Source organism: Pholis gunnellus, assembly GCF_910591455.1.
Source record: "Pholis gunnellus genome assembly, chromosome: 14".
Classification (NCBI taxonomy): Eukaryota; Metazoa; Chordata; class Actinopteri; order Perciformes; family Pholidae; genus Pholis; species Pholis gunnellus.
Window position 1 is genome coordinate 14,565,477 of NC_136541.1, and position 16,111 is coordinate 14,581,587.

At 41.5% G+C, this 16,111-nt stretch overlaps 1 protein-coding gene across 1 annotated transcript; it reads right to left on the reverse strand.

Moving 5' to 3' along the window:
* Window positions 1-5,827: 5,827 nt before the first annotated feature.
* On the reverse strand, window positions 5,828-15,041 carry fndc7a (fibronectin type III domain containing 7a; the record flags this gene model as incomplete). Its single annotated transcript, XM_079172992.1, has 13 exons — window positions 14,923-15,041; window positions 14,388-14,406; window positions 13,853-14,110; window positions 12,869-13,129; window positions 12,040-12,297; window positions 11,714-11,965; window positions 10,745-10,999; window positions 9,668-9,925; window positions 8,868-9,125; window positions 8,190-8,444; window positions 7,745-8,008; window positions 7,603-7,632; window positions 5,828-5,925 (listed from the first exon to the last, which is right to left on the reverse strand). Exons 1-13 carry the CDS (start codon window positions 14,977-14,979, stop codon window positions 5,828-5,830), a joined length of 2,523 nt encoding a protein of 840 aa, XP_079029118.1. The 5' UTR covers window positions 14,980-15,041.
* Window positions 15,042-16,111: the final 1,070 nt, after the last annotated feature.

Genomic DNA, 16,111 nt, shown 5'->3' on the forward strand with positions numbered 1-16,111 from the left:
GCATGCCGATACTGTGGTAAATGATTGGCCTCATTATATTTAGTTATTATAGTTATGATACGTTTTATTAATGTATTTAAAATAGCACAGTGATTATGCAGATCAAGTTTAATAATTGTATGTCATCAATAGTAGGTTAAATTCAAGTCAGTCAAAGATCAGACATTTTTTTATAATATATTTAACAATCATGTCTTTTTTAATGCTAAATAAATTTCCCAAACAGCTGGGCACTGTAGTTTTTGTTTTTTTTACACGGGAAGAAGAAGTGCATTAGTTGGGGACTATTTTCAGCTGTGGAGTAATACGCACTAGGTGCTCTATTAAATCTAGCAGGCAGGGCTTGTATGTGGGACTAAAATAAACTCCATTTTTTACAATTTTTAATAATTTTTGGATAATAACGAAGAGTCTTTTCATGGGACTTGTTGACAATAAGACAAATATTTAATACTACCAAAATTACGACAATTTAAGAAAATAACAAAGACATTATTGTTGCCGTCTATGTAAACAAATCAAATCCTATACTCACAGGTCCGGACAAACTCAGGTTGGCTGACTTCGGTGTTACAATCAGCGGTGACGCCGTACACGGTGTACGTGTAGTACTGACCACAGCCCGTATTAGTGAAGAAACACGTGCTGTCTGCCGTCCTGCACTCGGTCACCTTGCCAGTTTTGTCCACAGACGTTGCCACATAGTAGAGGGTGTTGTTGGTGGGCTGCCAGTTATAGACGATCACATTGCTGGAGCACTCGTGAATGGTATGAGGATTAGCCGGAGCACAGGGGACTGGGGGAATGGGATTAGACATTAAAACACAATGAATATGGAGGACAGAAAAGGGTGGAATACATTTAAAATCTTGCTGAATTAGGGGAAAAGAAGAACGGTTATGCAGAGAGCAGCGGAGTTTATATTGATCAGTGAATTTTGTGATGCACTGCAATTGTTTAGAAGTAGGTATTTACGGTGGACTCACATACAATTCACCTTCCATTGTTTGAAAGCCCTCAAAAAGATCCTGAGATTTGACTCCAGTCTTTCGTAATAAACCTCTTTGTAGCACTCACCACTTCATTGGAGTCGGTGTGAGTGGACATTAGATAATTAGATACATTAGATAATTTCCCTGGGGGTCTGTATGTGTGTATGTGTGTCTCCTACACTTTTTCACTTTCCAGACTGATGCTGTAGCTGACCTTTGAGATAACTCCCTGACTTCAATAGGCTGTTTAGAGCTTTAGACTGACTGGTGTTGGATGTCAGGTCTTGGTGCCTAAAGAGAGGATGTGTTTCACCGCTCAGCATGAGAAAAGACCAGAGAACACCACCATGGGAGGAACCTAAACAGCTTCCCACAGGACAGACTTATGGGGAAGGTTTGTGATAAAGAGCTTTCCAGAAGTGTGCGTGTGAGTGTGTGACAGTGGGAGGTAAAATGAGAAGGTGTGTACATACATGTGGGAAAAACACATACAGACAGGTGGTGAATGTCTGGGGAGAGGTGGAGACAATGACAATGTTTCCTCATGAGCAGGAGCTGCGCTCACCTGTCTCGAACAAGGAGGTGATGTTGGAATTGCTCACACAGTCGTCAGAGACGGCTGCCACACGGACCACGTACATCTCACCACATTTGAGCATGGTGATCTGGCAGCTGGTGGAGGCCGATGTACAGTTAATGGACGCGCCGGTGCTGTCGACGGCCGTGGCCCTGTACAAGTTGGCCCCGAATACCAGATCCCAAGTTACTGTCACCATGCCGCTGGAGCAGCTGTAGTCCACAGAGATGGTCGTCACTGGGTTAATAGCTGAAGAAAGATGTGTGAACAGATGAGACAGATGTTCAGAATCCTTCTTCCGCTTTTAATCCTCATGTTCTGTATGGCTACTGGAGGCCCTGGGCCCTTTTTTTAGCAGCTCAAAAACATACTTAACATTGTTTTATCAGCTTGATACTTCATTTGTTTCCCAAATTTTATGAGAATTTCTTTCGAAATGTTGCAGAAGTCAGCAACAGAAAATGCTGCATTAAAGACCTCAGCTGTTAAATATGGTTGAATACAGCAGCTTTTTGTAATCTTTGTATGTTGCGACACAAATTCCAAATAAGTTTATTTTAATTTTTTCACAGGAGGTCTAACTAGGACTCAGACCCTTCTGGCATCTCATTGACCCCAAACATAAGTAGCATCACTATGTGATTGACTTTTAGGCCAACATATTTACTATGTATTTGTTCATGCATAGCCCATAGAACACATGGAATGTGTGTATTAACAATACGTTATGGCTCATTTACATATTTTGTCACCTTCATCAAATGCCGGGGGGTCTGTGGGACCCCAAACATCGAGGAAGTAAGGTCAATATCGACTCAACACACAAAGTGAGTGTATCTATGAATTATACTGTTAAAATACTCACTAGCGGTAGTGTATGTAACATCAGAGGCCTCCCCAGGCTCTAACAAGACATTGAAGGATGACACTCCCACTGTGTAGGTGGAGCAGGGCTCCAGATTACCGATGTCCACGGATGTGGTTGAAGTATCTTTGATGACCGGAGCTTTGCTGGGGTTGTCGTTGTCGCTCACGACCACTTGATAAAGCAGGACTTTACTTACAGAGTTCCACGTCACTCGGGCTGTGCTCTTTCCCGTCGATACCAGAGTCACACCGGTTGGTGGCTGCACCACTTCCAAGAAAAATACAGGTGTTAATCTAATGTATTTGCCAATCCCCATTAATGTTTTCACATGTCCTTACGTGTAAAGGATTGGCTCACACAAAACTTGCTGTTAAGTAGTTTTTCTGAGGACCAATCTTCTAACTCTGCATTACATAAATCAGCAAAACCAGCGTCTCATGTGCACTTACGCATCGTGATTGTCCTCGTGCGACTTTTGGCACCTCTTCCAGCAATGTTTGATGAGTAAACGTGACAGTTGTACGTTCTAGAAGGAGTTAGGCCGTCCATTTGTCCACCCATAGTCGTGAAGGTCCGGTTGAAGCTTTTTGCAGGAGAACTAAACAACTCCTCCACAAACAATATATAGCTGTCCGCTCCTGGCACGTCGGACCACTCAAACCTTATAGATGTACTGGAAATAGCTTTGGAAAAGGTGATCTGAGATGTGGCGGGCACTGTGGGAATGTAAGATAAAGGATTCAACATTGTTCAACAGAGGGATTCTTCTGTTTTTGTTTTTATTTAACTGGCAACTTTTTAAAAATGGTGTCATTACCTGTTGTGGCTATTTCAACATCTGTGCACAACATACTGGGAAAATCAAAGACCTTCAGTGTGACTTGATAGACACTTCCAGGTCTTAACCCCTGAATCAGCCTGCGTGTGCCGGGTGCTGTCTGCGTCACCACCACGGGGGCGACAGTGGTGGAGTTCACAACTCTCAAGTCCACCAAGTAAACTGAAGCTCCAGCGTAGCTGTTCCATGTCACATCCAGTGTTGATGCAGAAGGAGACGTCACTGACACAATATCACATCCTGAGAGAAGAGAAAGGAAGAATTTTTCCTGTTTGGGAATATCATTTTAGTACCTTTTGAGATTAAAATAGTAAAAAAAAATATTAATACTGAGGATTTAGTCTGATTTTTTTTTAAAAAATGTTATTGGGGTTTTTGTCACAAGAAGATAAATGCCAGACTTATATGGAATATGCAATTCTGAGCACACCCTGGAGCATTTTTAAATAAATTGTCATCATGTTACTAATTAAAAATGATATTTAGGCCCTCTAGTGGTCACCAGCAGCTACTATCAATTTTAATTATTCAAATCTTCAGTCCATATAATCCACCTAAAGCCTTAAGTGTGTCTGTATTTTGAAGGGGAATCGATGAAGACCAATGAGTTCCTCCTACTGTCTGACCAAGATACACGTCACCTGGAGGGCTTAACAGCCAGAAGAATCTTTCTTTGCTATTTCTTTAATTTGTCAGTTTTGTTAATATCTGTAATTTTACAATAGGGTCCATATCATTGGTGAATAATGGTGCATTTTAATTTTTGATTAAATTCTAAGACAGTTTTGATCAAAACCCCCATTTCTTGGTGCATATTTTTAGGCCACAGTTAAGAAAATACAATATCCAATAAAGACAAGTAAAGATGAACCATATAGATATAAAGATTCACTGTGCTAATGTTTATACATCTAGCCATAAGTGATGGACAAAAAACAAATAGTCAGCATCTAGAAATCAGTGTCTGTCTTTCCTCACATGTAGCAGCAGCAGAACACTCACCTGTTGCCAAAACATGTTGAGTCTGAAAAAGACAAAATAAATTATTAAAAATTACAAAATACAATAAACAATTGATCAAATAAGAAACTGAATTTAAAAAAAAGTTGTATTACCTGTATGACAGACAAAAGGATGACTGATGAATATAGCATCCACATATTATCCATTGTAATTGTCAGGGTTTCAGTGCGTTACATCCATATGTCGGTTCTTCACACTGCAGCTCAACTGAAGTCTTTACTGGCTGAATGCTGTAGATCAACTTAATGGGAGCCAATCAGGACGTCTTAAATGAGGACAGGTAGAACCTGTTGCCTCTTGGTCAACATGAGAAGGAAATAAAGTAGAATTCCTGCTGTAGGCAGAGGAGGGGGCGCTTCCATCCCCCACCCCTTTACGGTAAAACTGCCCTTCCTCCATGTTCCCGGAATATTTTATTCCTGTAACTACCAACTTGTAACACTTGACATAAGAAGTCATTTTTCTCTAAATCTCTACATTTCTTTATGGAACAGGATTTGCCTGCTGTAAAATGATATAATCTCCTTTGTATGACATACTGAGTGACCAAGTCCCTCTCCTGCATCCTTCCTGGATTGATGTCATTTTTCTTGGAAAAATGCATTATTGCATGATAGGTGACATGTATAACTAATTATGTTTCGCTAAGATTAATAATATATAAATACATATATATATAAAAAGATCAGTACTAAAAAAAAAAATCACAGACTCGTAAACTTGTAAAATCCCTAAGAAGAATCATATTTACGGCCACCCTGCTTGTTTTAGTGGGAAATACACCGAATGCTAGAATAAAATAAAGGGTTTGGTCGATAATTCCACAGCTATTCGTTAAACAATACAGATGTAGATGTATATCATTTTAACAATGTTTAGAATATACTATAAGTTGAGTGCTAATAAAGCCCTTATTTTACTCTTTTTATGTTATTTAATAGCGATTTGATGATTACATAACTCAACTAAACAATTTACATTTGGTCACATGTGGAACATAACAGAACTTGATTAATTGATTAATTAATTAATTAATTGATTAATTAATTGACAACTTTGTCTTTTTGCTTTCTCTTCTTTTTCACTCCTTCCTTCCTGGACAACGTGAATGTGCTGTTTTTACTTTGTATTACGGTCTTAAATTCTGTTTTCTTTTGTATTTCTTCCCGTATTTTGTGCCCGTGGGACGTGTCCAATGACCACCTGCCTACAGGCTGATCTGGAGTCAGTTTGTTAGAATTTTCTTTTTGGAAGGGGGACATATTAGTCATGTAATTTGCATGCAAAATAGGTATACCCAACCAGCAGTCAAACAAATTCAACCCACGGCAACGTCTCAAAAGTAGCCTGTTAAGATTGTCTCTTTTGCACATATAGAGTGGTCATTATCATCATTACTAGCCTGATCCTCCACCCCTGGAATGTACAATATACTGTATGTGCAATAAGCTCAAGCAGAGTCCCGTGGGTCAGTTAAACAACCTTTAAAGTCAGTGAAAGTCACAACAAGTCTGTTGAATCAGTACGACCTATTTCAGGAAGTTTCTCTGATGGTTTTGTTTCTGGATTCTTTTTTTGGGGGGGGACTGAATGTAGCTCATGTATCCCACCACCTGATCCTCTGCTCCTTAAAGAAACACCCACACAAGATGATTGACAGCACACGTTGTTGTAATGCAAAAAGCGATGTGCTTTATTGTTGTCGTCTGTCAGCAGCGAGAAAACAAACCCAATGATGGCAGAGGCAACGCTGAATCCATCTCCAGCAATCTGATCAGACGTATCATCCACAGGACGTGCCACACATGACTTCAGGCTAAAGAGATGAATACCTGCTGCCTCACTTTCAACCGACCCTCTTCTTTCGACATGTCATGCGGCCGCCGTGTGGAGGTCTTCTACTTGAGGAGTCCTAAGATCTTATTTCAAATTGATTTGGTCTTTGAATGACTTTTTGCCAAGATACATCCATATGGAGGTTCACTGTAAAGTTTCTATTTCTGCTTCTTTTTCATTTTTACTAGAGGTCGTTACATGTTATGAGGTTACATCATTATGAAAAGGGCAACTGCATTGATTAAACACGAGGCACAGCAGAGCAGAAGATAAAATAACATGCAGCCTATTGTAAAAAGTAGCAACATGGAGAATATTTTTCAAAAACATTGGCTACATGCCCACAGTTATTTATTTGAAAGCCCTCTTCTATAAATTGTATTGTAGTAGTTCAGTGTTTCATTTTTGTTTCTCATATTTATTCAGCAGAAACAATCAGACTCTATACAGCTTTTCTTGCAAACAGCAGTAACAACGAAACAGATATTCCTAAACGAGGCTGAGATTTATTTTTGGTACATTGGGTTCAGTTGTCGTTGGTCTTCTGTCCATGTGTGTGTGTGTGGGGGGGGGGGGGGGGGGGGGGGGTTCGCTGTAGGGCAAGAAAGATGAGAGAGAGAGAGAGGGATTATCAGCCTGGATTTGCTGGAAAAAATACAAATATATCATCATAGCTGCAGTACTGATTCATCACACTCGATAAGAAAGAAAGAGCAGAATACAGCCTTGTCATGCTGAGTCAGGGGGCTATTGAATATCCGTCGTCTTATCTATCATCGCAGACACAATAAGATGCCCGTGTCACGTTTCCCGCCGCAGCTCTCCATCTTCATTCACCTGATTCATGTTCATGCTCATTCTTCTTCCCATGCTTTACAGACACACACGTATCCCAGAGGTACATCAGCCTCACCTGTGCTTGTCTTTCTGCTATATGCACTACTCAAGCACGCCTATTGTTGTACCAGAGTTCTATAGACACAGTCAATTTATGGATGCTTGTGATTCTGTCACAAGATACCCCTCAAGCTCAAGAAGCAGCAACAATGGAAGCATCCTGTAAAAGCAGTGTTCATAAATTTTTTTTTACATCTGTAATGTCAAGGAAAGCGCGTTGTTTGTCTCATGTTGTTATGCAAGTCCAAGTGGGCTGAAGACAGCGCCTTCTTCTCTGGAAGGAGTTGAGTACCAATGAACTTACCGCAGTTAATCCACAGTTTGTCTTCCGCTAATCACTGAAGAAGGAGAGAGATGAGGTTTTCAGTGCAGTAGCAGTTTTCAAACAACTTCTTAGAGTTTAAAAGAACAGTTTTGGTGAATGCACTTATTCAACTTCTTGCTAAGCGTTACATGAGAAGAGCCGTACCACTGTCTAGTCTAGGTGTTAACAATCTACTCATCAAACCCTCTGCAAGATGCGAATACGTGTATTAAACAACGTGAAGTTTACAGTTTAGAGGATACTTACCCATACCAGCATTACTTCCTGGGCAGAGAACTGAGAATATAACAAAGATGAACACATTAATGCAGCTCGTTACCCCAAAATCATTCACAGATTATAAAAATAAATGTTTTTGCACACTCTAAACATCCCCTCCATGACTCACCCGAGTATATCCTGGGTTGACAGAAGTTGACTTTGATCCCGTTCTGTCCCACTGGTGCCACCGCTACTGTGTACACGTCCCCACACGTCGCCTCCTGGATGTCACAGTATTTGCTGCCGGCGGCTGCGATGCACGTGTAGTTGGCTGCCGTCCCGTTCAGCTCGACTGTGTGGTTCTGCGACAGAGCGCCCATGGAGCGCCAGTACACCCTGAGGGAGTTGTTGGCCCTGCGATAGAGCTTGACGCTCGTTGGACAACAGGCACCTACGAGAATGAGTTTTAAGTGTTCATGTCAAGGACATGTGACGTGTCTTTTGATGTTTTTACTTGAAACTTTATTGCTACTGACCATTTGCAATTGTCCAACCTTAACATTCACCCCTCACCTCACACTCTCAAACAGGTGCACATTTCTGTGTGTGTGCGTGTGTGTATTTGCCCTCACTCGATGAGAATCCACGATATTTGCACTCTGACTTGTGTCCTGTGCTGCTGATGGCCTCCAGGTTGACGCTGTAGTTGGTGCCGCAGGTGATGCATCCCATCAGGCAGTGGTTGTCCAGGGTGTGGCACTTAGCGTGTCCGCGTGAGGACGTCAGGGTGGTGATGAAGGAGCGAGCTCCGCTGCCAGGTGACCAGGTCACGTTGGTCATGGCCTGGGTCACCTGGGTCACATTCACATACGTGGGGCAGCAAGGACCTTGGGGAGTGAATCACAGAACAATAATCGACATGTGAGTGAATGTAGTGAGAATAGTTTTGACTGATGCTTCATGATACTTTATCATCCATTCATTCATACAAGATACAAATGTTTGAAATGACCTTATTTAAGCTCATATTCTTATAATGAGAAGTCTATTATTACCAGCGGGATCAGTATGTAACTGTCCTGTTTTTAGCTGCCAAATTCATGTTGTTATATTTATTTGTAGGATAACTATAATGGACAAAACATGGTTCAGCCGGGATAGTAAAAAAGGGATAAACGTTACATTCAAAAAGTTTTACAGCCGACTTGACTTTGGCACATGGCCCTGTGAGACAAACTTGTGGTTTTGGGCTGCATAAATAAAATAGACTTCACATTCAAATCTGGCGATAACCAATCCTACTATCGTACCCGTTTCCAAGGTTTTACTGAATCCAGGTAGACTTCTCCCCACAGTTGTGATGGCCACTGCCATGACCTCATAGGTTGAACCACAGGGCAGCTGTGTGAGCTGACAGGAGTTGTTTCTTGACTGGCAAGTGTGCGTGCCGTAGCGTCCGACAGCTGTGATGGTATAATTTGTGTTGGGGTTGTTGGGGGTAGTGAAGAGGACTGTGAATGTGGAGTTGTTGGTCTGCGTCATATTCAGGATCTCTGGAGCGCACGGAGCTGTTTTCATACCAAAAACACACACGTTAATACCGCAGAGTAATAAATGACTTTAAATGGGAAATAGCATGATTCACTTTCTTGCCAAGAGTTACATGAGAAGATTGATACCATGCTCATGTCTGTAAGTATGTAAATATGAAGCTACCATCATCAGCTGGTTAGCTTAGCTTTATTTAGCACAATGACTTGAGACAGATGTGAACACATACCAACACCTCTAAAGCTCATTGATGGACAAATTATATCTGATTTGGGTTTTTTTCTTCTTTTAAAAACAACACATAGGTGCTGGTAGATTTGGACAGAGGCAGGCTGGCTGTTTCCCCCTGTTTCCAGTTTGTGTGCTAAACTACGCTAAGCTAATCTGGCTGCTGGATGTAGCTTCATATGTATTGTGTAGACATGAAAGTTGTTTTAATCCTCTCATCTAATTCTTGACAAGAAAGCAACATTTTCCAAAATATTGAAATAGCAGTATGTTTTCTGTCTAAGTGTGTATTTATGGGGTGAGATGTCACTCTAAATAGCCCCATTGATACCTGTCTCATGTGTGCGCGGTGCGCAGGTGCGGTTGCATCCTCGTAACTCGCTGCAAGGTGTGACGGTCACAGAATAAGCTGTGTTGCACCTCAAATCTGACAGCGCGCACACCGGTGCTGTGTCGTTACAGTGGATGACATCATTAGTCTGTGCCGCTGTCGTCTCGTAGAGCTCGGCCCCTTTGACCGGCGGCCACATGACCTCCAGCGTCTCTGTAGAAACCAGCTTTATGATAACATCCTGTGGGCAACAAGGAACTGGGGTAGAGGCAGGGAAGAGAAATGCCAAAGCAGGTGAGAATATTAGTCAACACTGTGCAAAAGAACATACTGATGATTTGACATGTTTCAAAAATTATTTTCCACCTTCCAGGCAGCCATTGTTTTCACCTCATGTCAACTTGCATGTACTTGAAACTTCATCATCACACTGCTTTTTCTTTTCTTTTTTTATGTATCAGAAAAGGTGCAGCTGTAACTACTAACATGGGCTCTGTTCCATGTGTCCCAGAATGTCCCATGCCAGTGTGCTTAGAGGAAAAAAACTTTGTACGACCTTTACTTCTTGAAGAAAACATAATTTTTCTTGCACGCCTCCATGCCGTGAACAAATGATCAAAAAAGGAAAAAGTAAAAGCAAAGTTTTAAGTGCATATCAAGTAAAAGTATTCCTTTAATTCTAGGGACGTGATATTGTGATAGAAGGGCCACACCTGAATGGAATGCAGCCATAGTATGATTTACATCTGCTCATTCCCATCATGGAATAGGGCTATTCTTTTCTGACAATACCATGGTGGAGAATTCAGGGAATCTCCATCATTTGAGATTTTAGAGTTAACTGCCAATAAGCCTTGCAAAACGGATGATATGGATTTAGGCATTTCTTATATTAAGGGGGTGCTGTTGAGCAACCACAGGTTACATTTTTGATGTGAAAGTTGCCGATAATAAATAAGGCAATGGCGTACTTTGGAAGATTGTTGGTTGTAAAAAGTACAAAACAACTAGTATGGTCCTTGACTTGATATCAAAAGCATTTGTGGCGGTACTACATGTGGGTGCTTCTGGTCCTACTGGTGGTGTAGTTGCGGACTTGTGCGTAAGGGCTGGAGCCGGCCTGGTTGTAGGGGAAGACGGTGGTGAGGTAGGTGTAGCCACACATGCAGGCAAATGGGCATGTGGTTCCAGTGGTGTTACATGACTCCTCGGTCCCGTCGTCCCTCTTTATGAAAGCCACGTAGTGCTCCACCAGTAGCACGTCATCCCACACAACCGAGCAGTTGCCTGCTACAGGCTCCTCCACCCAGATGTTCTCCGGAGGACACGGGTCTGTCAAGTGAAGCAGGTAGATTTAAAAAAAACACTTGTGAAAGGAATAGTCTGACATTTTGGGATTGATACTACTCGTATTGATGTTCTAATCTAACTGTCAGCAAGAAAGCCAATAAGGCCAAAACTAAGGTCTGGCGAAAAATAACAATAAAATGAAGATGTGTGTGTGTGTGTTGTATTATCATCTATAATCATGGTTATTATAATTATTGCTTATATTATTATTATAATAATTATTATTATTATACAACCCCTTTATGATAACATGTCATTATATTATTATTAGGATATTGCTGTTGAAGCATATATTAATGTATTACTACTGCAACAATTCCACTACATCTTTTGTTTTTCCGCCAAACATCTCGTAGACTACTCCGACGTATACTGTTGCCTGTTATGCAAACATACAAACCCACACACACACCCTACGTAACCCAATCTAATTGTAATCTATACTCCAGTTATCATTTCATTACCTATGTCTTCGTAACTGCTTTATCGTATTGTCTGTCTTTTCATCTGTCTTCCATGTTTATGTTACTGCATGTATTTTCACATTGCAAAGAAAAGAAAAAAGAAAGCTGATAAGCACATTTCCCAAAATGTCAAACTATAATTTAAAGATAGAGGACTTTGTGTCTGATATACCAAATACATACAAGTATGTCGTATTGTATGTGCCTATGGTTGCGTGTGTGATATACCCACATGTAATGTAGTCTGTTGGTTGCGAGGGGTCGCTGGGGCCGGCACTGTTGTTGGCGACGACAACTACTGAGTGGTTCTGGCCACACTCCACAGGTATAATATAACAACCATTATCTGTTGAAGTACAGTTTTGGCCAGTAGTGGTCGTGGCCATGTAGTTCTCTGCTCCCTCCACTAACACCCAGTACACAGCGAGCCCAAGAGACCGACCCGCAGTCACTTGGACGTAGGTCACATCGGGGCTTAGAGGACCTGTAAGTGAAAAGTGTAAGTGAGTTGAGTAACACCACCAGCCACATTCATCGTCTACGTCGTATCATGCTTACGTGTGATCTGGCAGACAGTGAGGTCGTCTCCAGCTCGACCCACAGAGTCCCAGGCCGTGCCCTTGATGCAGTAGTTGGTCCCTGCTTCAAGGCCATCAAAGCTCACCATGGTGTCAGTGGTGTTCAGTTTCACGCGGGAGCTGGAGCCCTCCCGGATGATGCAGAGCATGTAGAGGACGGCGTTCTTCACCGGGGGCCAAGTCACGAGGATGGTGCCGTTGTCAGGAGATGTGGTGTTCAACTTGGGCGCCATTACCACTATAGACAGGTTCAGGTAGATGGAAATGAGAAACAAAAGTTAAATAACAAACACAGATTTCTTATTGTCTACTATTTGTCTCCTCTCCCGACAATTTGGGTGCGATATGGACACAATATTTTTGCGATTATGTTACAGTTCTCTTTATGGGACGACCTCGTTCTCATGGTTTCACTTTTCATATTATGAGAATAGTACATTGCAAAAGCATGGATACAGTTTCCACCGTCCTGCGTTGGCTATAAAGAGTAGAGACTCTGTGACAATGGGCTGTGAAATGACACACTGTTATGGCCGGCGGAGTGAGCTAACAAACTATTGTCCTTCAGGAAGGCTGCGTTTCACCCTTCATACACTAATTACCATCTTTAGTAGTGTCTGGACATGTGAAAGTGGGCAAAAAACACCATTGTTACTCAATTTTACAGATTAATAGTCATATTATTAGCTAGTGAAAATCAGAACGATGTGTTAAATTATCAGTTCTTCAACCTTCTATCACTATTCGAAATGCCCTAGCCACAGGATGAAGTGTCTTTAAGGACTCTGTGTGAGACAGCTCGTCCGTACCTGTCCTGGCCTCGATGGGGTACGAGGGCTGGCTCCTCCCCCCAGAGTTGACGGACATGACGCTCAGCTTGTAGTCCGTGTAGGGCTGGAGCTGCACCACGGTGCCCGGGGAGCTGCTCACCATGGTCTCAGAGAAGAAATCGCCCGTCTCCGACTGCGCCCTAAGGATGTAGCCGGTTGCCCCTGAAACCTCTGTGAACTCCACGGTGATGCTGTCGCTGTGTTTTGAGTAGGCCTGTTCAATGCTGGGGATTTCAGGGGCTGAAGAACAAATTATACTTTTTTTTATGCATAAGATGTATTATAAATGCAGTGGTGGAATGTAACCTAGAACATTCACTTTATTACTATAATTAAATAACAGTTTGAAGTATTTGTACTTTTCTTGAGGTCCTGCCCTACTTCATAATTCTACCCCACCACATTTAAGAAAGATGGTGTACTTTTTACTACGCCAAATGTATTTGAACGCTATGGCCACCATTTTAGATTTGATATGCAAAACATGAGAAGACTTTATAAATTAGGGCTGCAACCAAAACGTTTAATTGCTAATTAACCTTCTAGGAGTAGGGAAAATGTCCAATCCAGCTTCCCAAAGCCGACAGTCCAAAATGCAAAGATATTCAGTTATAATGATAGTAGTAAATAGTAGTAAAGTAGTAATAGTAGTAGTAGTATAAATAGTTTTCTCACAATCAACTACTCGTGAGAAAACTATTGATAATTACTATAACTGAAACTCTAAAACAATAATGCACTGCTTTAGATAAACAGTATATAAAGAGGTATATAGAGATGCTGATTCCATGTTGATGCATAATAATCCAATTACTTTGTAGTATTATTTTACTTCAGCAAAGAATCTAAGGACTTCTTCCTCAACTGTAGAAACGTACGATTCATGAAGTCTGTCTTTATGGACTGTAACGTATCTGAATCACCACCAGGACTCATTTGCCTCTCCTTGCTCGTGTGACTGACCTGTTGTGTCCTCTGACTCTGCACTGCTGAGGACATTGAGAGCATTGTCCATGGCTTCTAGCTGCAAGGTGTACACCGTGTTCGGGGACAGGGAGATGATTGAGCCCATCACGGAGTTGCCACTGAACTGAGCGAAGACGGATCCTCCTGGGGAGTTCTTGGGTGTTGCTGTGATCTTGTAGGAGCTGGCACCAGTGTAGCGGCTCCACTGCACCGTTATACTCTTAGATGTGGCCGCAAACACCGACAGAGTGATGCCTGGGGGAGACGGAGAGGAAAACAGTGTTGGGATACGTTCAAACAGGTGTTTAAGTGGCGTTTTCATATTGTGGGTAGAAAACCTGCCAGTTGCTAATGAAATATGCATATTTGGGTTGTTTCAGAAAATGTGCCGAAGTTGATTTTTATTTATGAATCTGAATCTTTTTGGGGGGAACTTTTCAAGGCAATTTGCATTTAAAACAATAGATAATGTTTGTTATTCGAGGTTTGGGATCATCATAAAGTAAGGCAAATGTAAAAGAAGACCATTTACCATTTAGAGCAGCACAGATCTGAAAAGGAAAAAAAGAAACGTGGCAGGTTAATGAATGAAACAAGGAAATGATAATGATATACGACAGGAAACACAGTGTTTTCGAGACAAGGACATCATTCCAAGGGTAGCAGGCTAGTAGTATTTCACATTATATCCTGAGGCTAATTATGCCTCTGGATGTAATGCCTGTATCATATTCTCGGCGCATGAGAGGCAGCAGGCTGCACATTACCTTCACTCAACACAGATTTCAGAACTGGTCAGCGCAGGTATTTCTTTCAGGTCGGAATGAATTTGTCTATTGAGCTAAGGTTGGGCATGCCACACGCACTTGTTGAAAGCACTGACACTCAAAAGAGCCTGTGTTCATATGTTTCAAACGTCCACTATTCATTTATCTGGATGTATAAAGTAAACACTGTATCAAAGAAAGGAAAAACATGCCAACTACCTACACTGAGGACGCTAAAATTGTTATTTGTTTAAATTGTTTTAGAAAAGCAGTGCACAATGTGAGAAAATGATCTCTTACCTCTGCGAAGGTGAGTAAAAGCAAAAGTTTCAGCATTTTAAACTCTGTTGCTCCCATGCCTTGGCGTTTTTGTGTTTATTTTGCGCTGAGCCACTGCCTTGAGGCGAGATGTGTGATGCGGTTTCTCAAAATGACTTCAGGGAAGCAGCTCAGGCTTAAATTTTACTTTTTCTTTTTTTTCCTCTCCCTCCCTCTCTCAGATGAAACGACAGGTCCTTTATTGTTTCAGCAAATACCAAAGAGCCCAAAGGCTGTAACTCCTCCCCCCCACAGGGGTGTTTGGGTGTCCTATCGGAGTGAGAGGAGAACGCTCATCTTTCCAAGATGAGGATGTTAGATACAAAATAATCAACTGTGTTTTGTCTTTACGACCATGTCACAAATGGGGCAAATTGATTGCTTTCTTGTCATCTTGACATATTTTGTGCCCACAGAAGAAACCCCCCCCACATCCCAGTTGAGAAACATGCTACACTACACCTTATTTAATAAAAGATCATTTGATACCGAGTGATGACCTATTTCTGTGTCTGAAAGGAAATTATACGTCCTGGTTAACTTTTAATCAAAACAATATTTGATCTCTACTGGTTTCCACATCCATGATATCTTGTGACAGAAGAGAAGTTCTGAGAAGTTAATCATTGTGTTCTCAGTTTGTGGACACAAATCTATTAACAACACTTTGTGCCCTATGAATGTAGATATGACGTATTGGTTGGGTGTTAATAACGTGTAGCATTTGCAAGTGAAGGCAGCTGCTTAAGTGTCCTAGAATGTAGAGTTCACTTATTTGTATTCTCTAATATAAATACTTCATCTGTTTCTGAGTCAACTGAGGTTATTTGTCAGCTCAGCACTGACGAACAAAACAAACTAATAGAGAGAAGCTGGCTTATGTAACCACACGCATACATTCGGTAACTTCATACCCTGCTGTACTTTACTGTACTCTATGCTGTACAGTTCTGTGCATATATAGGCTGCGTTAAGGTGACAAAAGAGGCGAGGTTATTGTAATAGCTGTTCTTTTCACCAGTGGCCTAGTATCAGCGTCAGGTGTGCATTATGAAGATATGCTGGGACGATCCCGGAGGACCAGATAAACTCTTTTGTGCATGAAAGGCCAATAGGAGAACAAAAAGTAACAGTGTCAGATTTCCCGGCGTAATTGTGTTGAGCAGAGATA